The 23,840-nt window shown below is 43.6% G+C and overlaps 1 protein-coding gene across 6 annotated transcripts in view; it reads right to left on the bottom strand.

Moving 5' to 3' along the window:
• The window catches only part of LOC114486354 (39S ribosomal protein L42, mitochondrial-like), a 125,567-nt gene extending 118,484 nt beyond the window's left edge, over positions 1 to 7,083 (bottom strand). For 4 of the 6 annotated variants that reach the window (XR_008617506.1, XR_008617507.1, XR_003679993.2 and 1 more), the window contains exon 1: positions 2,201 to 2,496. Coding sequence is in view for 3 of the 6 variants with exons in the window: in XM_028490248.1 (XP_028346049.1) it covers positions 2,201 to 2,219 (19 nt within the window). In the remaining 3 variants the exon portion in view is untranslated. Of the gene's footprint in view, positions 1 to 2,200; positions 2,497 to 2,518; positions 2,626 to 6,865 lie in introns of those variants that run through there. The other 2 variants (XM_028490249.1, XM_028490247.1) reach the window with 2 other exon arrangements.
• Positions 7,084 to 23,840: the final 16,757 nt, after the last annotated feature.

Here is a 23,840-nt window from a genome sequence, read left to right on the forward strand (position 1 = left end):
CACCTATGGTCAACTAATCTATGACAAAGGAGGCAAGGATATACAATGGAGAAAAGACAGTCTCTTCAACAAGTGGTGCTGGGAAAACTGGACAGCTACATGTGAAAGAATGAAATTAGAACACTCCCTAGCACCATACACAAAAATAAACTAAAAATGGATTTGAGACCTAAATGTAAGACCGGACACTATAAAACTCTTAGAGGAAAACATAGGAAGAGCACTCTTTGCCATAAATCACAGCAAGATCTTTTTTGATCCACCTCCTAGAGTAATGGAAATAAAAACAAAAATAAACAAATGGGACCTAATGAAACTTCAAAGGTTTTGCACAACAAAGGAAGCCATAAACAAGACGAAAAGACAACCCTCAGAATGGGAGAAAATATTTGCAAACTTATCAACGGACAAAGGATTAATCTCCAAAATATATAAACAGTTCATGCAGCTGAATATTAAGCAAACCAATCCAAAAATGGGCAGAAGACCTAAATAGACATTTCTGCAAAGAAGATATACGGAGAGCCAACAAACACATGAAAGGATGCTCAACATCATTAATCATTAGAGAAATGCAAATCAAACCTACAATGAGGTATCACCTCACACCAGTCAGAATGGCCATCATCAAAAAATCTACAAATAATAAATGCTGGAGAGGGTGTGGAGCAAAGAGAACCCTCTTGCACTGTTGGTGGGAATGTAAATGGATACAGCCACTATGGAGAACAGTATGGAGGTCCTTTAAAAAAACTAAAAATAGAGCTACCATATGACCGAGCAATCCCACTACTGGGCATATACCCTGAGAAAACCATAGTTCAAACAGAGTCATGTACCACAATGTTCATTGCAGCTCTATTTACAATAGCCAGGTTACGGAAGGCACCTAAGTGTCCGACAGATGAATGGATAAAGAAGATGTGGTACATATATACAATGGAATGGAATGTAAACTAACACAACATTGTAAAGCAATTATACTCAAATAAAGATGTTAAAAATAAAAATAAAAAAATAAATGGGCCACACTCTTCAAAATGTTAAAAAATAAAATAAAAGTAAACAAGAAAAAAAAAAAACACCAGTGTTTAGATTATGCTAATGGCTGCAATGGACTTGAGGACATGGGGAAGGGGAAGGGTACGCTGGGATGAAGTGAGAGAGTGGCATGGACATACTTACAATACCAAATGTAACATAGGTAGCTAGTGGGAAGCAGCCGCATAGCACAGCGAAATCAGCTCAGTGCTTTGTGACCACCTAGAGGGGTGGGATAGGGAGTGTGGGAGGGAGGGAGATGCAAGAGGGAGGAGATATGGGGACATATGTATACGTATAGCTGACTCACTTTGTTATAAAGCAGAAACTAACACAACATTGTAAAGCAATTATACTCAAATAAAGATGTTAAAAATAAAAATAAAAAAATAAATGGGCCACACTCTTCAAAATGTTAAAAAATAAAATAAAAGTAAACAAGAAAAAAAAAAAACACCAGTGTTTAGATTATGCTAATGGCTGCACAACTCCATAAATTTACTGAAATCATCAAGTTACACCTAAAATGGGTGAAATTTTGGTATGTAAATTGTATCACAATAAAATTATTATTTTTTTTTAAAATAAGTATATTATGACAGACTTCTGCCAAACGGTATAGGGTGTTTTGAGGAACGGGTGCCCTTTTTATTCTTCAGAAGAGCAAGATGATCCTGAGTTAGGTTGGAAACGTAGGCTATAGACCAGATTGCACAGGGTCTTGGTGCCATATTGCATGATTAAGGCTTGATTCTTCAGGCAATGGGAGACTATCCACAGTTTTTAGGCCAGGGATGGAGTCTGATCAGAGCTGTGGTTTAGAAAGCTTATTTGGGCATAAACATGGAAGATAGTTTCAAAGAAAAATTGAAAAAAATAAACCCTGTGAAAATGAATTTTCGTGAATTGTCAATAGTACATGTAATAGGTGCACACACACACACACGCCACATGCTTACTACCGTAACAATTTGCTTAGTTTCTGAAAAGTCACTGGATTTGAAGCCAAAGGACATTTCACTGAATACTCTACTTCTATCATTACTAGCTGTACAAACCTTGGAGTGTTCCTTAATCTTACTATAAAATGAAGAAGAGTTAACTGTTTGTGAAGAGAATATCAGATAATGAAAACTGGAGACTCTAAAGTAGCACTTACCTCTCTGCACACGGTCCATTCACGTGTTCATCTGCCTGGGGTTTCCGGGCTCAGGGACTGGACGTCCTCCTTCCTCCCTGGCTGGTGCTTTCATAGGTTCTGTGACTTCAACTCCACTCAACCACTTATCCCCAGTTCTGTTTGGTCTAAAGTTACTTCCTTGCTTCTGGTGCTTCCCCTCAGAATAGAAACACGTTCAAAAGAGCCACCTTAAAAAAATAAAAGAAAAAAAAATTTCAATCTCTATTAACCTTAGTCACTTTCCACGTATTTGATATCTTTTCCTTCACAGCAAGCTATGCATCAGTTCTTCACTACCTCACTTCTCACCAATCCTCTGCCTCCTGCAATCTCTTTTTCCTACTACCCTGATGAAACTGTCCTTACTGAGTTAAATATGATCTCTGCCCTTTCTGGAACTGGTTCCCAGCTGTTTCTTCCACCTTGGAGCTACTCATGCTGCATCAAATTTCATTTGTGCCTGTAACCCAGGGACCTTTTGTTTTACTTGGAATCAAAACAACCTAACTGATCTATTATTTTCTCAGCCTTTGAAAGACGTCTCCCTCATTTTTCTCCTGCTTCCTGGGCTCTTCAGTTAAGTCTGGAACACCTGCCCCCTCTTGGCCTGGGTCTCTTGTTTCATGCCCCTTCTCAGACCAGCTTCCAACCACCACCTCATGTTGATAATTCCCTATTCGAGATCTCAAAGCAGAGGTTGACGCATCCTACTGCCAGATGGACCTTCAACTCTCACATGTCCACACATTATTTTCTTTCCCCACACACTTGACCTTCCCATATTCCCTGAGCCTGAGGTATCCTTGATCCTTGCAAAAAATCCTGAGCTCCAACTGTGAGCTGAGCATTACGATGGAACAGGTCCTCAAGAGTGGGGAAAACTGCCTTGTTCTCCAAGAGCTTTGCTGTGCAACGGGTCCTCAACCCAAGACTCCTGCCTGCCCCAACCAGCCTTCCATTGAGTTGGATCAACTTAATACTGTCAGTGTCTCTCACACTGCCCCCTCCCCATTTTCTTGGTACCACCACCCTAGCTCAAGTACACCTCATTTCTTGATCTACACTGCAACCAGAATGATCCTCCTTAATAAAATACATATCCTAAAATGCTTTGGCATATGTGAAATTCTACGTTCCTACAGCTCAATCTCCTCCCCATTACCCTCAGGATAAATGTAAAGGTCTTTGGCATGACAGTCAATACTTTATGCTGCATCCCAGCATTGAAATCACCTCTATGTGCACCCTTTACCCCAAAATCATGTTTAAATGCACCCCAACTCCATGCATACCAGGTGCCAGAATTTCCATGAATATGTCTTGCTCTTTTCATCTCAAACCCTGGGCATGCACTTTCCTCTGCCTATACTCACTTCCTGTTCTTTTCTCACTTATTGAATTCATATTGTTCTTTGAAATTCAGTCTATGAGCCATAAATATATATACACACACCTATGTAAGTTTCAGGTGTACAGCATTATAGTTTGACATCTGTATATGCTATACTGTGATCACAATCACAGGTCTAGTTACCACTCATCAACGTATAGTTGACCACCTTCACCAATTTTGCCCACCCCTCAAGCCCCTTCCCCTCTGGCAACCACAAATCTGTCCTCTGTATCTATGAGTTTGTTTTTGTTTTATTTTGTTTGTTCTTTGGTGGGTTTTGTTTGGGTGCTTTTTTTTTTTTTAAGATTCCACATTTGAATGAAATCATACAGTATTTGTCTTGCTCCATCTGACTTATTTCACTTAGCATAATAGCCTCAAACTCCATCCAAATTCCATTCTTTTTTACAGCTGAATAGTATTCCATTGTTTATATATATATACACATCTTCTTCAACCATTCATCCATTTATAGACACTTCGGTTGTTTTCATATCTTGGCTATGTAAATAATGCTGCAATGACATTGGGATGCACATATCTTTTCTAATTAGTGTCTCTGTTTTCTTCGGATAAATACCCAGAAGTGGAATAGCCAGATCATACAGTAGTTTTTTTATTTTTTTAATTTTTTGAAGAATCTCCATACTGTTCTCCATAGTGGCTGCACTAATTTACATTCCCATCAACAGTGCACGAGGGTTCCTTCTTCTCCACATCACTTCCAACATATGTAATTCCTAGTCTCTTTGATAATAGCCATTTCTAACAGGTGTGAGGTGATACCTCATGGTTTCCTCATGGTTTTCATTTGCATTTCCCTGACAGTCAGTGACGTTGAACATCTTTTCATGTGTCTGTTGGCCATCTGTATGTCTTCTTTAGAAAAATATCTATTCGGGTCCTCTGCCCATGTTTCAATTGGGTTGTTTGTTTTAATCATTGAGTTGTATGAGTTCCTTATATATACTTTATATTTATATTCATATAAATATATATTTATAAATATGTGTAAATATATTTATTTATGTTTGTATATGAATATTAACCCCTTATCAAATTGGGAGGCTGCCCAAACCTTAGACAGTTAGTAGTTTTCTTTTCTGTATTCAAAACATATCCATCACTCTAAAATGTAACATCGTTTGCCATGTCTGTTTTCCCCACTATGGTAAGACCTACTGAGGAGAGGGGCACTGAATCTCTAGCTTGTAGCCCAGGGTCTGGCACATAGTAGACACACAGGAAATGTATGCTAAATGACTGAACCAATAACCCAGATGAAAGGGCTTTCTCAAGTCAAAATCTTGAACGTATACAAAAATGACATCATATGAGTTTATGTTGCCAATCTAAATAAAAAATCGTAAGAATGTATTTAATCTTAGCTGCAATGGGTTTTTTCCTACTGTTTAAGTAGATGATTCTATTTTATGAAGAGGGTTTTTTTGGTCAGAAAATGCTGTTCCCCCTCGTACTGAATTCGAGGAGCTGGATGTCCTGCTAAGGGCAGAGGAAAGGACAGGAACCGTTCCCACCCATGTCTGCCTCGCTGATCCCCTGCTGGTGCCGCCAATGTTGTAAAACTAAATAAACACTGGAGAAGCTGGACATTTGTCTAGTGGGGTTTGACCTTCCCTGAACTTCAGGGCTGCATCCTACAGTTTTGCTTATGTTCTTCCTAATCTGTTTGGTCTGGAGCTGGAGCTGGATGGCTCCTGACTCGAGAGGACTCTTCAGGCAGGGACGGGACGGCTCTCGTGTGGCTCGGCCTGGAGCCATCCTCCCCTGCAGGCATCCTGGCTGCCTTTACCATGGTTGTAGGAAGCACAGCTTTCTTACTTGAGTTTGGACACCAAAACCCAAAATGCTCATTGGTATAGTGCCTGAAAAGAAGAATGTTCACACACAGAAATCAGCACTGACAGGTTGGTATATTACACTGGAGGGTGAAGAACTTCGTGTATCTCATCCCAGGATGGGCTCCCGCAGCCCCAGCGGGGGAATGAAGCAGCCCAGTTAGGTGAGGGCAACTCCCCTAGATGTTCTCCCAGGGAAACAGCAACGGCCAAGCAGCCGGATGGCCAGGGGCCTCTAACGTGCATGGGCTGCAGAACAACGGTGTTATTATGTAACTACAGACCCCAAGCCAGGTGCTACCACCGTCCTAATTTACTTGGACCCCTGATCATGGCCCACGTTTTATACAGGAAGACACCATGGAAGGTTCAGGATATGGAAGTAACTTGCTCAACGTCACGGACCCGGCGAGAGGTAGGGATGTGATGGAGCCCTTTCCCTCACCTTGTCCGTTCTTGCCCACCTCATCCTACAAGCCAGACTGGGCCTGGTCATACGTACAAACATTAGAATTCCTTGCTCAGATTTTCAGAAGAATATAACCCCTCCTCACCCTAACCCCTCTCCACCCACAGACACACAACCAGGCTAAGACTGGAGAGAATGGACAGGGTGGGACAGGAGACAATGGCTGCAGGGGTCAGGGGTCAGGGTGCAAGGGTGAGCTGGTCAGGCAGTGAGAAAGAGCCAGGAAATAGCCAGAGCATTTGCACCCCTCAAACAGCAATCAGTTATCAGTTCTGCGTTCCCTTTTGAGGAAGGCAGACACAATAAAATATGAAAATGCTATATATTTTTAGTGTCTAAAGTTTTAAAAAAGAAATTTGAGCCTGAGTTTGCCCTCTTTGTTTTTAAAGAGCTTACACTGACCTCGCCAGTTCTCAGCCTTCACCAGTCCCTCACTGCTCCCAGGCTGTCTACTCCACATGGGTTTATGACTTTTCTATTTGTTGTAAAGATGAATGACTTAAGTGAAGCATTGACGTAAGGGATCATCCCGGACATCATAAGCTTCTGACCTGTGTTGACATTTCCCATCACCACTGTTCCCAGTCGTTCCTCCAGCTCCACATAAATTCATGTCAGTTAGCCTCAGGGCTCAGGGCTAAGGCTCCTGGGCCTTGGAGTCCATAAGGAAATCTTAGAAGATCAAGCTCCTTGTTGCTTTGTTTGTTTTTTAACCACACCACACAGCTTGTGGGATCTTTGTTCCCTGACCAGGGATTGAACCTGGGCCCAGTGAAAGCACCAAGTCCTAACCACTGGACCACCAGGGAATTCCCGAGCTCCTTGTTTTTTGAAAATTTGCACTAAAGGAAAGGAAAAAAAAAAAAATCTAGACTCTTTTCAAAACTTCTTATTGACTCACAAAAGAAGAGAGAGGCCCTCACCTGATCCGGGGGTGGCCAGCCTTGTGGAGCCAGAAGGCAGTGGGTTGCAGGTATGAGGAAGCGGAGAACGGAGACTGTAGGACAGAGAGCAGGGAGGACGGGGGTGGAGAGAGAGCTCCCTGGTCAGTCACTGGGGCCGAGTCCTGGGACAGAAGGGCCACCTTCCTTTTCCAGGGAGGACTCTACACTCACAGAGCCGCATGTGCCAGCCTGCAGGGCCCGCCGGGCTCACCAGTGACTGTCAGTTCCCTTTAATGGGTAGCAGCCAGCATTCTGAGATGAAATGAAATAAACAGAAGAGAAAGATGAGAAGATGAAAGAGAATGTGAGGGGAGCCAAAGGGCAAACACCAGCCTGCCTGGTCCCTGGGAGGTAAGCCGTCTTCTGTGACTCTTGTTTCAATCCTGTGTATGGCAGTAGAAGTGCCAACTTGTGTTATGAAATACACTTCCTATAAAAATAGAAACTGTGTTTTACGGTAAAAGAATTTTCAAAGTCGCCGGTTTAGTCCACTCAACCAACCAGCTCTTCTTCTGAAGGACACCTGCCTACTCTCTCTGCGAGGAAGTCAAATCCAGAGAAGAGCTGCTCTAATGACAGTCTGAAATGCACAGCCACCTGATGGAAATCTTGTTTTGACAGAAAAATCTTTATAAAATCTGTAAGAGTGCTGGAAAATAGAAGCTAAAGCCTTTAGCCAAGCAAAACTTTTATAGCACTCTGGGGAGACAACCAGCCCACAGACCTATGAGAGATAAGCCTGGGAATTCACAGCCCAGCATCTGGGCAGAGGAGGGGTACTGAGCCTTCTAGACAACCAACCATTCTAGACTCAGAATCAACAAGTACCGGGGATGGGAGCGGCATGGGGAAGTTTTCACGGCTATGGACTAGACACTTGCGATCTTGAGCAAACACGATATCCTTTCTTCCCCAGCCACGTAAGCTCAGCACAATTATTCCCATGCTAAGCTAGTGGGGATGGGCACAGAAGCCAACCAGGCACAGCAATGCCCCAGGAAACCTGCAAAATCCCCACAGGACAGAAGCCACAATCCCAGAAGTAAAGTTATCGGCTCAGCCATTAAAAATGGAAACTATTGGCAGATTTGCAAACACAAAAGTTACAGTGTCCTTACAATGTAGATATTTGCTACAAACATAACAAAAGAGTAACTTGAAGAGTCGGATTCATTACAAAGCTAAGACAGCTCAAGCTCCGGACCAGTTACTGGTGCGGGTTCATCCCAAGGTCAGGCAAGGGGCTGGCAGTAAATAGTTACATTCTTATCTAATTTTGTATAATTTTTCTTACAGATGATCCCCTATATTTGATAAGCTTTAGGAACCACAAAACCTAAATCCATCCTAGATTTCCACAGTAAAAATATCCTATAAATCAGTAAGAAAAATAGAAACATTACAATAGAAAAAGGGGCAAAGGATAGGAACAAAAATTCATAGAAGAAATGCGAGGAGTAAATAACCATAAAACATGCTCTCCACATCTCACTTGTACTTCAGAATACGCAGATTAAATTAAAAATGGGAATTTTTCTCCCTCAAATGTGCAAAAATTTAAATGATCGATAATATTCATCCACGATGAGGATGCATACAATTTGACACATGTTGGTTAAAGCAGAAGGTATCCGAGTCTTTTAGAATAACAAATTGGAAGACCTATCACAACATGTGTTACCTTTAATGTATAGATTCCGTTTCTAGAAGTCTGTGCAACCGACTCACGCATTCCATGTCGAAGTGTGCAGGAGGATGTCTGTTCCAACATTGCAAAAGTCAAATTAGAAGGAACCGGGTTTCCCTGGTGGCGCAGTGGTTGAGAATCCACCTGCCGATGCAGGGGACGCGGGTTCGTGCCCCGGTCCGGGAAGCACCTGCCGATGCAGGGGACACGGGTTCGTGCCCCGGTCCGGGAAGATCCCACATGCCGTGGAACAGCTGGGCCCGTGAGCCATGGGCACTGAGCCTGCGCGTCCGGAGCCTGTGCTCTGCAACGGGAAAGGCCACAGCAGTGAGAGGCCCGCGTACCGCAAAAAAAAAAAAAAAAAAAAAAAAAAAATTAGAAGAAACCTAAATGTCCAGCAGCAGGGTCGGATGTCCACACATCCTGCCTTAAAAGGAATGAGAAGATGTGTATGCCCTATTAAGAAAAATACCCCCAGGAAGGAACATTTTACATATGAAATTCAAAAGTTAAAAAAGGCTGGTATATTCTCTATTGGGGTCCTCTGGGAGGAGCACTGAGCCAGACAGAATTACAAGATTTGCTAAAGATTAAAGATTGTCGTCACCGTAGGCTAAGTGTCATTCTCCCCCGCAGGCACACCTACAGTGGAATTTCAGTTTCTTGTGGGCTCTTATTCAAAGTTAGTTCTTTGAACTCATTTTTATATTTTCTTACCATTTCCTTTGGCCTCTGGCCCCTTTTGCTAATATGATTTTTACTCTTCTATCTCTTGCAATTTTCCCATATCCTGGCACTTAGTGTGATCGATGGCTTGTAGCTCATCATGTAACATGATCTCACTTTTAAATGTATTTCTATATGAGGGATCATTAGTTGTTTGACTCTGTCTCATTGAATGTAGTAACACGGTCTTCATTCAACATCAAGAACACCATGAGCCCCTTTATTCTCACGTTGCCCTTTCTCCTTGAGGAACGTTTGTGTACCTACAGTGGTAGACAGATTCACACACACCCCTGAGTTACTTCCATAAACATGAATAATACCCCAACCATCCTATGAGATAAAGCCATCCTGGGTTCAAACCTCACCTTGTGCCCTGCTGACCCATGTACCTCTTGGGTTTATAATAAATAAGTTGATGAACAGAAAGTCCTTGGCACTTGGGAATAGTGAGCATGCAAAAGCTGTAGCTGTTTTAAATGGCATTTTTGTTATAATTACCTGCTTTGTCAGAGAACCAATATGCTCAGTACATTTTCCAAGATTACTTAAACAGTGAGGATGGTACTGAACTTCAGAACCTTGGTCCCAGACCCTGTCACTCTCATGGAACAGCACCATGCCATCAGGTCTCCCTGATGCCCACACCTCGCCGGGAATGCGCCTACCCCGTGAGCCACCACTCAGGTTATGCACTCCTGCTTTCACTCATTTGGACAAACTGTGTTTGTATGGAGCACAAGGTTACAGTTATTTTTACTAGTTCTGTTAAAACACAAAACTCTATGCAAAATGGAGCCTGAGACATTTCTTTATTTTAAAAATCTTATGTGTCTGTCCTTTTGGATACGGGTACCTCCATAGACAGAGACTGGGGAGAAATGAATCCCTCCGTATGTCGATCACCTCAAACGAACTGTGCGCTTGGATGTCCCCAGGATACCCCAATTCCTGCTCTTCAGAAGGGAACCAAAACGCTGTGCTGGGACAGTCACTGTAGCACTGCCGGAGCCCCCCGGTCAGCTGCGGGCAAGACCTTCTGTGCCCCCCACCCAGAGAGCATGGCTCTTCTGGGGTCCCAGCCCTTCGTTACTAGGAGAACCCCACTGTCACGCCCATGCTGGCCAAAACATGGGTGCTACCTCACGTCACACTGGGTAGGGGTACAGCACAGGGCAAACTAAAACAAAGCAGAGAAAGAGCACACATTGGAGCGGTCTCTGCCCTCAGGTCCTGCAATTTTCATCTCATTACTATTCAGATAATGAGTATAAGGTCAGATCAGAATATGAAGGCACCTGAGGACCCTATAACAGCCTCACAGCTGCCAGCCATCCAACAGAGCACCCAAATTGACACCTATCTATCCAATTTTCTGGTCAATGAATGATTTTCAACAGCGGTCCCCCAAATTTTTGGTACCAGGGACCAGTTTTGTGGAGGACAATTTTTCCACGGACAGGTGGAGCCATAGCTCAGGCAGTCATGGGAGCCATGGGGAGCGCCAGACGAAGCCCCCCCGCTCGTCCACGGCTCACCTCCTGCTGTGTGGTCCGGTTCCTAACGGTCCGAGGCCCGGGGGTTGGGGACCCCTGATTTTAAAGATTTGGATTTAAAATACAAGTGAATACACATTCTCTGAAATGGCATACCACAGAAAAGAAGAAAAGATTATTTGCCAGGTTGAGTATAAGAATCGTTGTCAGAGGGGGATATCCATAGAGGAAAGCCAAGCAAAGGACACTCTTTACCATCAAATCTGTCTTCCCAGCCCTAGCGGGAAGCGAATGAACTGACCGGTCAGTGGACAGAACTGTCCTCTAGCCTCACGACCTGACGCTTAGAACCAAAGCAACTACGTGGCTCGACTACTTCCAAACCTGCAGCCAGATCCCGGAACTTATCCCTGTGGGGACCAAGGCCTGTCTGGGAAGGTCACTCTGAGCAGTGAATGTCCACATTCTTAGGGCACAGCCAGGTGAAGATCGCTGCCCCAGACCAGAGAGAGAACACAGTCTCTCCTCCCCCCCACGGAGAAGCAACTCAGACCCTCCTGTCAAAGAAGGGGAGTAGGAGGTCAGCCAGAGGGCAGGGTTTCTGGGTCTCCTCACTCAAGGGGAACCCCTCCATCCTCCTCAACTAACCACTATGGAGGGAAGTGAGCCCAGGAGGCAGAGGAAACGCTGAGGAAGAAGGGGGAGGGGAGAGGTCCTTCAAGGAGGTGGGTGCCGGGATGCCCTCCCTCCCCCTGCAAGGTCTTGCCCTTTCCCCAAATCCCCCAGACAGACCTCCCCCTGCATTCCTTCCTCAAGCTGTAGGTGCTTCTACTCCAACATACATTCCTGTGGAAACCTCTTTGCCTTTTTCTGTGACTAGACCGTTGGCTTCTGGAGGGCATGAATCTGCCCTTACACCGGTACCACCAGGATGTGGTACAGTGGTGGGACTCACGGCTTGATAAGCACAGTGACCTCTACAGGCCTCGGTGTCCCCCTTTTCAGGATGCCCTGAGTCAGAGGCAGGAAGCTCCTTGGATCCAGAAGCACCAGGTCCCTCAGCAAGACTCCTGGGCCGCAGGGCCTGATTGCAGACTCCAAGGCCCTGCACATCCGGCCACAGGAGTTCAGAGAAAAAAGGCCAGGAGAATCCTGCCCCAGAACCCAGTGCCCGGCCCGACTGGGAGGAAGGACAGACAGACAGGTGTAGACTGGATGTGTCCGTGGTGGGCAGGTGAAACGGAAACAAACGTGGAAAGCCCCGGCCAGAATGAAGCAGGGAAGTGAAGCCGGTCACGGCCGGGAGGGAGGGCTGGGTCCGCACCAGGCACAGCACAGCAGCCCCATCATCACATCCATGTGGGCTGCTCAGATGGACCAGGAACAATGCCACACATGCTATAAAGTATGAGGCGGACGGTACGTGACTTTCGTCCTATTGGCAGGAGAAGACACTGCTAGTTTCTCAAGCAGGGGTAGAGGCTGGAGCTGAGCTGGGCTTCAGACATGGATAAAAAGTATCAGGAGCTTTAAATCTCCTTGGTTTACTTTAGGTGCAGGAACTGTGCTGACCGCTAACCGGCGGCGGACCAGACCACGCAGCATCCAAGGGGCCTTGCTGGAGCTGGAGCCCACCGCCCGGGGCTCGGCTCGGCGCGCAGACATCGCCATCTAGTGGTGAGGATGTGCAAATAGCACCCGCTCCCCCAATGCATAAATGAGAATGAGAATTCTTTACAGAACTATTTTTCTAATCACGCAAATTTTAAGATACTTTTTTTTCCGTGTAAACAAAATATAATGAAGACTGCATTTTGTTTCGGCCCTTTAGCCTCTTAAATAAAAGCAAACAATGAGGGAAAAATCACGTCAAGGATTTAACCAGCCAGAAGTCAAGGAGTTAGCTCGGTGCCTTGTTTCAGATGCCATCTCCCCCCACAAACGGAGTAATTCTTCTTTAATGAAGCACAAGACAAGGGATGAAGGAGTGAAATTTAAAATTGCACTGAGTGTGCATAATTCCTTCTTGGTCATTTTCCAGGTAGGGGACACAAATTCTCTGGGGCTCATACTCTTCACTTGCAAAGTGGAAGTAGCATCATTCGTTTCACAGGACTGAATGACAAGAGAGTGGGAGTGATCATGTGTGCACAGCCCTGGCCGACTTACTTCACCCAGGAGCACGCTGGCCAGCCGCCCCCAGGAGCACGCAGCTCTTGTTCTGTACAGTGTCCAAGGTATTCCAAACGCCTAACGAATATCAAAAATTGAATAGTCACAGTAGGAAAGCTCATCCATTTTCCATGGGCTCAAGTGTCTTGATTTGGGGAGCTCAGGTTCTGTGGTTCCAACGAGCTGACTAACATCCACTGTACTTTCCTCCTGGCTTCACGGCACCTTGCTCAACAATGAGCCTTTGCTCCTAGAAACCACCGCTTCAGGATTCTTCAGCGATTCCGCCCATAGAGCCACTTCCTGCTTCCACGTCCAGTCTCTCTTCTCTCTCCTCCTCTGTGTGCAGACACCTTCTAAGCCCTCTTCTAAAGTAGATCTTTCAGTGACAGGGCTGCCCCTTCTGGCTGTGGATCTCCTTCCAGTGGATCATACCAAGCGTCTCTGCTTTGCCCCACAGTGGCACCAACTCACGGCATCAGTGAGCCGGTGAAGTGTCAGAAATCCATCCCCGCCTAGGGCACTCATCAATGCCCTCAGCATGAGGGATGCTAAGGCATGGCTCTGTGGAGTCACCGCCGAGGGTTTCGCGCTCTGTAACTGGCGCTTCAGCTCACGAAGGGCACAGCTGTCTTTCAGAATCTGATTCTTGTCTCTTCCATTAGTCCTTCAAGGATGAGCATGGCCGCCTGCCTCTGTTGTGACATACCTGGCGCCTGTGCTCTGTCTGAGCACAGTGTTATTCAAACAGTGTGTTCTTTCTAGTAGATAAAAGCAGGTCCTCACAGTCTATCAGCTGAAATTTGAGAATAGGTGCTTTCTGGAAAGAACGATTTCCATCCATGTCTCATTAATTTCTAGGGCTGGAGTGGAATGAGACAGTAAAATAAAGTCAGCAGGTCCAAAATGTGAGGGGACCCTGGCCAAGAAATTCTGGGGGATTTAAGCTTTACAGTGAGAATGTTTAAGAGAGGCTCGGAAGGGAATTGACAATTTATTTGAAAATTTTTAGAAATATAAATTCATTAAATATTTGATGATAAATTGAAAGGTGACACATTTTTAATGGTAAGCTCGGAGATTTGCTCTTGAATAATTATTCCTGCTTAATATCTTCTCCCTCCTCATGGCACTGCTGCATTTTGCTATGGACAAGTTCTTTGTACATGCATTGTACCTTCAACTCCCACAATATTTCTAAAAACGACTATGGCAGGCCCCAGGAAATGCTTATTACAAAGCAGTAACTGAGACTGGAAAAGCTGAGGGACTTTCTCCCAGTTACTCCCCCGGAAGTGGTCCTGCGATAAGACTTTCTATCTGGCCGTCATTCAGTGACACGCAGGGTATCTGCCCTCTGCTTCATTTTTCTGTTGTTTTGGTTTGATTTTTTTGTGGTTTTTTAACTTTTTATTTTATATTGGACTACAGTTGATTAACAATGCTGTGTTAGTTTCAGGTGCACAATAAAGTGATTCAGTTATACATATACATGTATCTCTTCTTGTTCAAATTCTTTTCCCAGTTAGGTTGTTACAGAATATTGAGCAGAGTTCCCTGTGCTATACATTTCATATCTATGCCCTCAAATCCAGCCTAGGGTTAAATGGGACTGAGGAAAGCACTAGACCAGGGTCAGAAAATCTGGAATTAAGACACCCTCTCACCTACTAGAAATGTGGCGACCTAGCCTGGGAGGGTCACAATTTCTCTGGGCCCTGGTCTCTTCATCTTTGAGATAAAAGGATCAATAATACGTGAGGTTATGTAGGCCTATAATATTTGGAATTACGCAAGTAAATGTGGACTCCAATTATCAGTTTTTGGGTATAATAAGTTAGAAGGAGAAAACATTCTATAAATGAGAATTAAGACAACTACGAACAGAAGTTGAAATTTCCACAATATTTGTGCATTTATATCATTGGTCAGAGAAAAGAAAAAAAGACAGCTAAGCAATTATGAAGGGGAGCCCAGAGCCCTGCAGGGTGATGGAGGCCACTTGGCAGAATGAGAGGTATGAAGCTTGAACGCATGATTTCTGCAGGTACAGGACAAAGGGGGGCCTTTGCAGGGAGCTGCTCTGAGACCCTTAAACTAAAGAAGCAGATTTCTGGAAGAGTCTCTGGAGTTTGAGAATCATTTCTGGCATTCTGGCAAAATGCCCACTTACACCAGAAAGTGTGTATGCGTCCCAGGACTTTAAGAAAGCAGATGCTGGAGGGCTTGGTGTTTGCAGAGCTGGCTCTTGGTGGGGATATGGAATTTAACAGCTGAATAAAGATGCCAGTTGTTTAAAATTGGCAAGATCCTCACCACTGGGCTCCCACGTTACACACACACATACACATACACACACACACACACACACACACACCTCTTCGAGGACTCAAAAGAGGGGATTTCAGTGTGTCTAAATTAACTTTTTGTTGCAGGAAACATTTCAGAATAGATGACTTCACCTAATTTTTTGCTTAAGACCAACACTGCTTCATTTTTCCTCACCTGAGAGGTCTTAAGAGTTGACACGCATGCACAAAGCTGAATACATGATCTCTTCCAATGCCAGAGCCTTAGAGCCTCAGGTTTGCATTTTGCACCCAGTTGACCAAATTGCTCCAGCCTCTCCAACACCCAGGGAAGTGATCTCTGCACCCTTAGGGCAACATGTTCAAACAGTTCCAGCTTCTAACGGGGGCGGTGAATGGGCTAAGAACAAGTCATGGTGAGTCAGAAGCAGATCCAATTCTTCTTTTTAGTTTTATTTTTTACTTAAGTATGGTTGATGTACAATATTTCAGGTGTTCAGCAAAGTGATTCATATATATATATATATAATATATATATATAGAGAGAGAGAGAGAGAGAGAGAGAGAGAAGAGAGAGAGTATCCAATTCTGCCATGGGTTCAGACACTTTGGGATAGGAATATTCCTAAATTGTTAAAACATTCTAAGTTTAAAACATTTTACATTTGGATTTTTTTTTTCCTGGACGTCTGCTATTCACTTGTCTCCCACCAAAATAGACACCATTTTCCCTTTTTCTGTGGTTATGAAAACGTAAAAATTTGAACAAAGAAAGCGAGACAAGAAAAGAGAACAACCCAGGAAAACAGGGATGGTGTGACCCCCTCTATGGTCTCACAGGTCAAAAGCGACTCTAGTTTCTTGGGTTTCAAGATGCCGCACACAGGCATCTGGATTGGGGCGTCTTCCGTGTCTAGGAAGTAGCCGTCCAAGTGGCCTCCTTGCTTGTCTCTTCCCTTAAACACTGAGTCATTAATCTCTTAACCTTCCACCTCATAATGTATGGAACGGCGATCTATGGAATCTGTGGAATAGGACAGTTTGTGTGAAATCAGTCCTCTAATTAAGATCAAGGGCCTCACACACCCTGTTGAGGTGTGCAACCAATAGAGACACAGGGCCTGCCCCCCAGCGGGCTCTGAGCTGAAGTGGTACAGGTGCTTCCAGTGTCCCTGTTCCCTGGGGTGGAGGCTGGGGGCACATCTATCTCTGTAGCCTGACATCCCCATGATCCACGACTCCCAAACACTTCTTTCCAGTCCAAACCTTACCCCCAGAGTTTGTCTCCTCTACCCCTGAGATTAGCAAGCATTTCCTCCTCATGTTCTCGTAGGCACCGCTCTGTCTCACTTAACTACACTGTTCTTTATCCAGGGGTCCCCACCTCCATTCCCCACCCTGCCTCTTCCCTCCCCCTTTATGGAGTTCCTGACCGGGCCCGACAATGGACCCTTCCGAGTTTCTATCACCACCAGCCTCACTCACTGATTCCTGCAGGTACGCCTCCTGCTTCTGGCCTCTCCTTGCTTTAGCTCCTCTGCAGGCTGATTTTCAGAAGGATCCTTCTAGAATACACACCAAAAATACTGCCCACAGGATCCAGATCTCTAATGGCTCACTGTGGTCAGGTACTGGTCCTCCAGCTTGGCTGCAAGTTAGAATCCCTTGGGGAATTTTTTAAAGTACTAATGCCTCCATCCCATAGAGACTCTGAATGAATTAGTGCAAAGTGTGGCCTGAGAACCAAGGGTATACAAGCTACCCAGGGACAGTCTAGCGTGCAGCAAAGTGTGAAGCCCCCTGGTCTCCATTACTCCAAGGGCTGCACAATCTACCTGTTACTCAGTCTCACATTCCAGACCACCAGCCTTCACAGTGGTCAGAACATTCCCTCTTTTCCAGCCCTCTATTTTGCCCGTATAATTCCCTTCTCAATAGAGACATACATGTGGCTACAGATGTGGAGGCGAAGGTGGAGATAAATTAGTAGATGGAGATGTAGAAATAGATTTCAATATAGATATACACATATATTTATTATGACATCGTTTACAGTAACAAAAAAACTACATAGAACCTAAACCAAAAAGAAAGTCAGCCTGTTTTAGTATCTCCAGCTTGTTGGCATTTCTATCCATTATTTGCGATTCAGCTCAAATGCAAATGTTTCAGGGATGGGGGATCTAAAACACTTGAGGCAGAATTGGATGCTTTTTCTCCAACACTCCTAGACCATATTTGTGCATTTCTTATTGAACTTACCAGGTTCTGCCAAAATAATGTTTGGCTTTTCCCCTTATGGAATCATGAGCTTTTGGGGACAGAAACCGAGTCAATTTACTAAATTACGTGCCTGAACGCACTATCAGAATTCCTTCTACAAAGCAGAAGCTCAGTAATTGCTTGAGAAAAGCACAAACGATTTCAAGTGATCTATTTTTACACATTTTCAAGGAAATCTACAAAACTTGTAAAGAAATTCCAAAGACCTCAGTAATTGCAAGAGTAAAGTAACTATGGAAAAGCAGAGGCGAAAGGTCATTAAAGGTCGTATGATATAATCCCCACACTTTACAAACATAGAAACCCAGAAAGTAAAGGTCTGAAAGGGGGAGTGACTCACTCAATGTCACTTAAAATCAACAAACAGCCGGGCTGAGAGCACGGTCTTCTGAGCCTCGCACAGCCCCTTCCAAATGTTCCAGCTTCCCCCCCACCACCCCATTCCCGGGGAGACAGGCACCTCTTGGGAGCCAAGCAGGAGACACTGATGACAGAGCTGCGTGCATGCCATCCACACAGCTTGAGCCCACGGGGCGTGAGCGACCCTGCCAGGGTCACGGGGAAAAAAGCCACCCCAAATCCTTGTGTTCATCCAAGAAGACCAGCTGTGCTCAGGAAGGTAGAATATATGAAAAGAAAATCCTTAGATTAAGAAGCACTGCTCCATTTTCGAAGTGTACTGCTTGTTTCCAAAAGTAGGTATAATGAGGCATTGTTCCTAAAACACAGTCGTGTTAAGTGCAACAAAACACTGTCAATTGCAATTGGGTCCGAGTACCCCAGATTTCTCTCAAAAGAAGTTCTTTGAGAAAAAATAAGTTTTGAAGCAAATGTGGTACTGTTTGGAGAACTTTTCCCAGAACTCTATTTTTGCACCTTGCTTCTTTTGTTCTAGCTGTAGCATTTCTGATGTGGGTATTTATGTATGTGCTGGATGTAACAACTAACCATTTCAAAGAACTCTTAAATAAGTTCCAGAAACCCCATACTGTTGTGTTTAAAATGACATCAAGTTTTCGATATTATTTCAAGCTGTTTGGGGGAATTTCATTGTTCCTCTCACTTCTATGTTCCATGTTTCCATTTACATTTTAGGCTGAAGTTGTTTTTCCTAAAACCTCACAAGCAAATCACAATTTTTTTAAATGTGTTTTGTGTAAAATATGTTGACAGCCACTGCATAATTTGATGTAATAATTAAAGGCATGACATAAAAATAACATCTCAAGATTATTTATGGAGGTACATAATGGGTCCCTTTGATAAGTGGCCAAATAATGGGATTTGAAAACTTTTCTTTCATGCAAGCTATTTTTTTTAATTTAGTAATTAGCAATTTACACTTAGATCACTGACTAAACTAACAAAACATTTTAAAAATGGAATACACACGGCTGACAAGGATTAGTAGAAGGGGAACTTTTATAAACTACTGAGTGGCTGCAGAGCAAATTGGCACAATAAGTATCAAGGATGACACCATTTAAGCAGGCGTTACAACTCCTGGAACTCTATCTGGAGGGATGTGAAATACGGAAAAGTCATATCTATGTGCACAGAGCTTTTATGCACAACATCATGGTTAATGAAGAAAAACTGCAAGCAACCTAAAGGGCCAACAAGTTGCTTAGGGTGAAAGCAACTTGAGAGCAAAACACAAAGTCATTTTAAGTGATGATTCTAAAGACTATATAACTGTACTAACACAGTTATTCAACGCAAGCTTCAGCCTTCAGTCAAGGAAGGGCTGCTGGGTCGTGCTGCAGTTCAGCCTACTGTGTCTCTCAAGGTCCCTTCACTTCCGAGCACCCCTGGGTGGTGTCCTGTCCCCATGCTGCAGTGAAGACTGGATCCTCTTGTAGGACGCCTGCAGTGTTAGAGATCGGGATGGGTCAGGACCAGCAGGACGGGAGTGCCTTGGCTCGTCTAGTCCAAGGAGAGAGAGGAGACAGGTCTGGTGTGGCCTGGGTGGACGACAAAAGTCCCTACAGGGAAGGGGTGTGGAACACACTGGCGGAACCTCAAGTCCCTCAGAAGAATGCTGGGGGGCCGGCCAGGATGCTCACAGGAACCAGAGCAGGGCTGCCAACACATAGGTGCCAGTAAGAGAACTAAAACTGGCCACCAGGAAACCAGTCAGCCATATCAGCTCAGCCGACCCCCCGCCAGAGGACAAGAAGTGCCCAGTGAAACTGTCCCCCAGCTCCAGGCGCAGTCCGTGGGCAGCAGATCCTTCCCAGAGCCCACGGTGGGTGGGGCAGTGAAGAGGCAGCTCGATCAGCTTCTCCCTTCCAGGCTTACACCGACACAGACGCAGGTCATGTGCAGGTGCAGTGGAGCCCGCCCGGCAGGTGACAAGCCGGCCTCAGGGTGGAGGTGTGGCTCTCGGGGTGGGGCACTGCCACCACGCCTCCCGATGTGTATGTAAGTTAATATGACTATGTAAGGCTATGGCACCCAGAAGCAGATGTGCCAGTGTCCCTGGGGCTTGTCCTTACAAACAGCCTCCTGCAGGGAGATTTTCAAAGCCATCCGTCCTCCTCTGAAGTGTTCTTCAGAGGAGGACGGTGGCAGGAACGGCACCGGCCTTGGTGCCAGAAAGAATCTGAGTTGCAAGTTGCAAGAAACTTCATGATGTTCACACTCTCCCCACCTTTATCAATTCACATTCTACCTACTTACTGTATATAGCATAGTGCTTCAGTATTTTCACAGATTATACTCCATTAAGGGTTATTACAAGATGATGGCGTACAGCAGAAATTAACACAACGTGGTGAATCAACTATACTTCAATAAAAAAGGAGAAAAGAAAACAAGATGACAGCTATAATTCCCTGTGCTATGTAATGTATATTTGTTGCTTACCTATTTTACACATAGTACTTTGTATCTCAATCTCATACCCCTAACTAGCCCCTCCATACTGCACCAATTTGCATTCCCATGACCATTTCCTTTTTGCACATCTTCTCCAACATTTGTTATTTATAGACTTTTTGATAATAGTCATTCTGACAAGTGTGAGGTGTTACCTCATGGCTGTTTTGATCTGCACCTTCTCTAATAATCAGCAATGTTGAGCATCCTTTCATGTGCCTGTTGTCCATCTGTATGTCTTCTTTGGAAAAATGTCTATTCAGGTCTTCTGCCCATTTTTTATTGGGGTTTTTTTTTTTTTAATATTGAGATGTATGAGTTGTTTATGTATTTTGGATATTAACCCCTTGTGGGTCATGTCATTTACAAATAATTTCTCCCCTCCTGTAGGTATGTTGTCTTCTCATTTTGTTGATGGTTGCCTTTGCTGTGCAAAAACTGTTAAGTTTAATTAGGTTCCATCTGTTTATTTTTGCTTTTATTTCTTTTGCCTAAGAGACACAGCCAAAGAGTGTCAAAGAGTGATCTGCCTATGTTCTCTCCTAGGAGTTTGATGGTTTCAAGTCTTACGGTTATGTCTTTAATCCATTTTGAGGTTATTTTTGTATACAGTGTGAGGAAATGTTCTAATCTCATTGTTCTACATGTAGCTGTCCAGTTTTCCCAGCACCACTTAGTGAAGAGGCTGTCTTTTCTCGTTTGTATATTCTTGCCTCCTTTGTCATAGATTAATTGACTATAGGTGTGTGGGATTGTTTCTGGGCTCTCTATTCTGTTCCATTGATCTATGTGTCTGTTATTGCGCCAGTACCATGCCAAGTTGGAAGGGAAGAGGTAAAACTCTCACTATTTGCAGATGACGTGACACTTTTTTTTTTTTTTTTTTTTTTTTTTTTTTTTTTTTTTTTTGTGGTATGCGGGCCTCCCTCTGCTGCGGCCTCTCCCGCCGCGGAGCACAGGCTCCGGACGCGCAGGCCCAGCGGCCACGGCCCACGGGCCCAGCCGCGCCGCGGCACGCGGGACCCTCCCAGACCGGGGCGCGAACCCGGCCCCCCTGCATCGGCAGGCGGACGCGCAACCACTGCGCCACCAGGGAAGCCCCACGTGACACTTTATATAGAAAACCCTAAAGTCGCCACCCAAAAACTATTAGAACTAATAAATGAGTTCAGTATAGTTGTAAGATACAAGATTAATATACAAAAATCTGCTGCTTTTCTATACACTATCAGAAAGAGAAAGCAAGAAAACAATCCTGTTTAAAATCGCAGCAAAAACTTAACCAAGGAGGTGAAAGAAAATGATAAAACATTGATGAAGGAAATTGAATATGATATAAAGAAATAGAAAGATATCCTGTGCTCTTGATTAGAAGAATTAATATTGTTAAAATGGCCACACTACCTGAAGCAATCTATAGATTTAATGCAATCCCTATCAAAATACCCATGGCATTTTTCACAGAACTAGAACAAATAACCCTAAAATGTATATGGAACCACAAAAGACCCCAAATCGCCAAAGCAATCTTGAGGAAAAAAAAAAAAAAGAACAAAGCTGGCAGTATCACCCTCCCAGACTTCAAAGCTATGGTCAATCAAAAGTGGATACTTTTTTAATACCAAGATCTGGTCTCTTGGATAGATAGCTCCTGAGATATCTTTGCTTCTTGACACTTTCACCAGACAAGACTAGTGTGTATGTGTGTGTGTGTCTGTGTGTCTGTGTGTTTGTGTATGTGTATGGATAAATATATATATACACACACATTCCAATACCTCCATTACTATGCCTTTTTTCTTTGCCTTCTCCCTATTCAAATGAAAACTCTGAATCCCATCAAGATTACCACTTTTCATTGTTTGCCCTATCTTACATTAAAATAGTTTCCAAATTGCTACACACATAACACTACAAAACACAGACTTACTAATGAGAGTGCACAATTAACTGCAGTTCTTTATTCTGAAGACTGCAGTTTTACAATCAAATTACCATGTTCGAGTTACTTGCATTTGATTTTTTTTTCCTTCACTGTGGGTATGAAGTAGACTTATATTCACTTGTTTCTAATTGTATTCACTATTAGATTTTCCCCCCATAATTGTTTATTTAATGTTATTTTTGACTATGTGGAATGCTAACATGTTTCTAAAAGTCAAAATCCTTCAAGACATAACCAGAAAATTAACTCCTTCCTCTGGCCCTTCAACAGCATTCACCCCACCCATTTTAGAACCAATTTTCTTGTTTTCTTGTTTATCCTTTCAGTGCTTTTCTGTTTTGTTTTTGCCAAAATTGTCAAGTATGTGTATATTTTATTATTTCCCCTTTTTTCTTCGTAATAGGTAGCATACTATATGTACTCTTTGACAGTCTGCCATGAACATATTTTTCTTTTTAAGTAATCAAATTAATCAATCCTTCATTCTTGTCTCTAGATTAAGATATTGTAAGTCTTTCTATACACTGAGATTTTGAAGGTATTCACACATACTTTATTGTATATTTTCAATTTTATACTACTATCTCTGAACCATTTGGGTTTTTCTTGTATGCGTAGAGTGAAGAACAGGCACAATTTTATCTTTTTCCTAATGGCTATCCTGCTGTCCCAGGACCGTTTATTAAGCAGTCTATCTTTGCTCAGTGATTGGATATGCAGCCCTTATCATGCTCTGGGTGTCCTTATGGACTTGCATCAATTTCCACAGTTCCTTTTCTTGTCCACTGGTCTGTCACTCTGCATGTGCCGGAACCCAGATGTTTTCACTCACTGGCTTTGTAATGGTGTCTGGTAGAGTCTTAAACCCTCATCATTCTTCTTCTTGTCTTCTTTTTCTTCTTTCATTTTTATTTTCCCTATTCTACTGTGTACATTTTTCCATTTGAACTTTAGTATCAACTTGCCTAGGTCTGGGGAAAAGAAACCTAGTTGGTATTTTTATTGGGAATATACTAAATTTATGAAGTAACAGGAGAATTGTCATTTTTATCATGTTAGGCATCACAGAAAGTACAATGTTGTCTACAGTTTTCAAGTGTCTACTTTTGTGTCTTTCAGGAGTGTTTCCCAATTTTCTTCATATAGGTTTTGAGCATTTCTTCTTAACTTTATCCTCAAGTATTCTAACCTATGTTTTGATGGAAATTACCTTTTTCAATAGTTTTTATTAGAAAATGGTGCTGACCTATGGAGAACAGTATGGAGGTTCCTTAAAAAACTAAAAATAGAACTACCATATGACCCAGCAATCCCACTACTGGGCATATACCCTGAGAAAACCATAATTCAAAAAGAGTCATGTACCAAAATGTTCATTGCAGCTCTATTTACAATAGCCAGGACATGGAAGCAACCTAAGTGTCCATCAACAGATGAATGGATAAAGAAGATGTGG

Source organism: Physeter macrocephalus, chromosome 5 (genome assembly GCF_002837175.3).
Source record: "Physeter macrocephalus isolate SW-GA chromosome 5, ASM283717v5, whole genome shotgun sequence".
NCBI lineage: Eukaryota > Metazoa > Chordata > Mammalia > Artiodactyla > Physeteridae > Physeter > Physeter macrocephalus.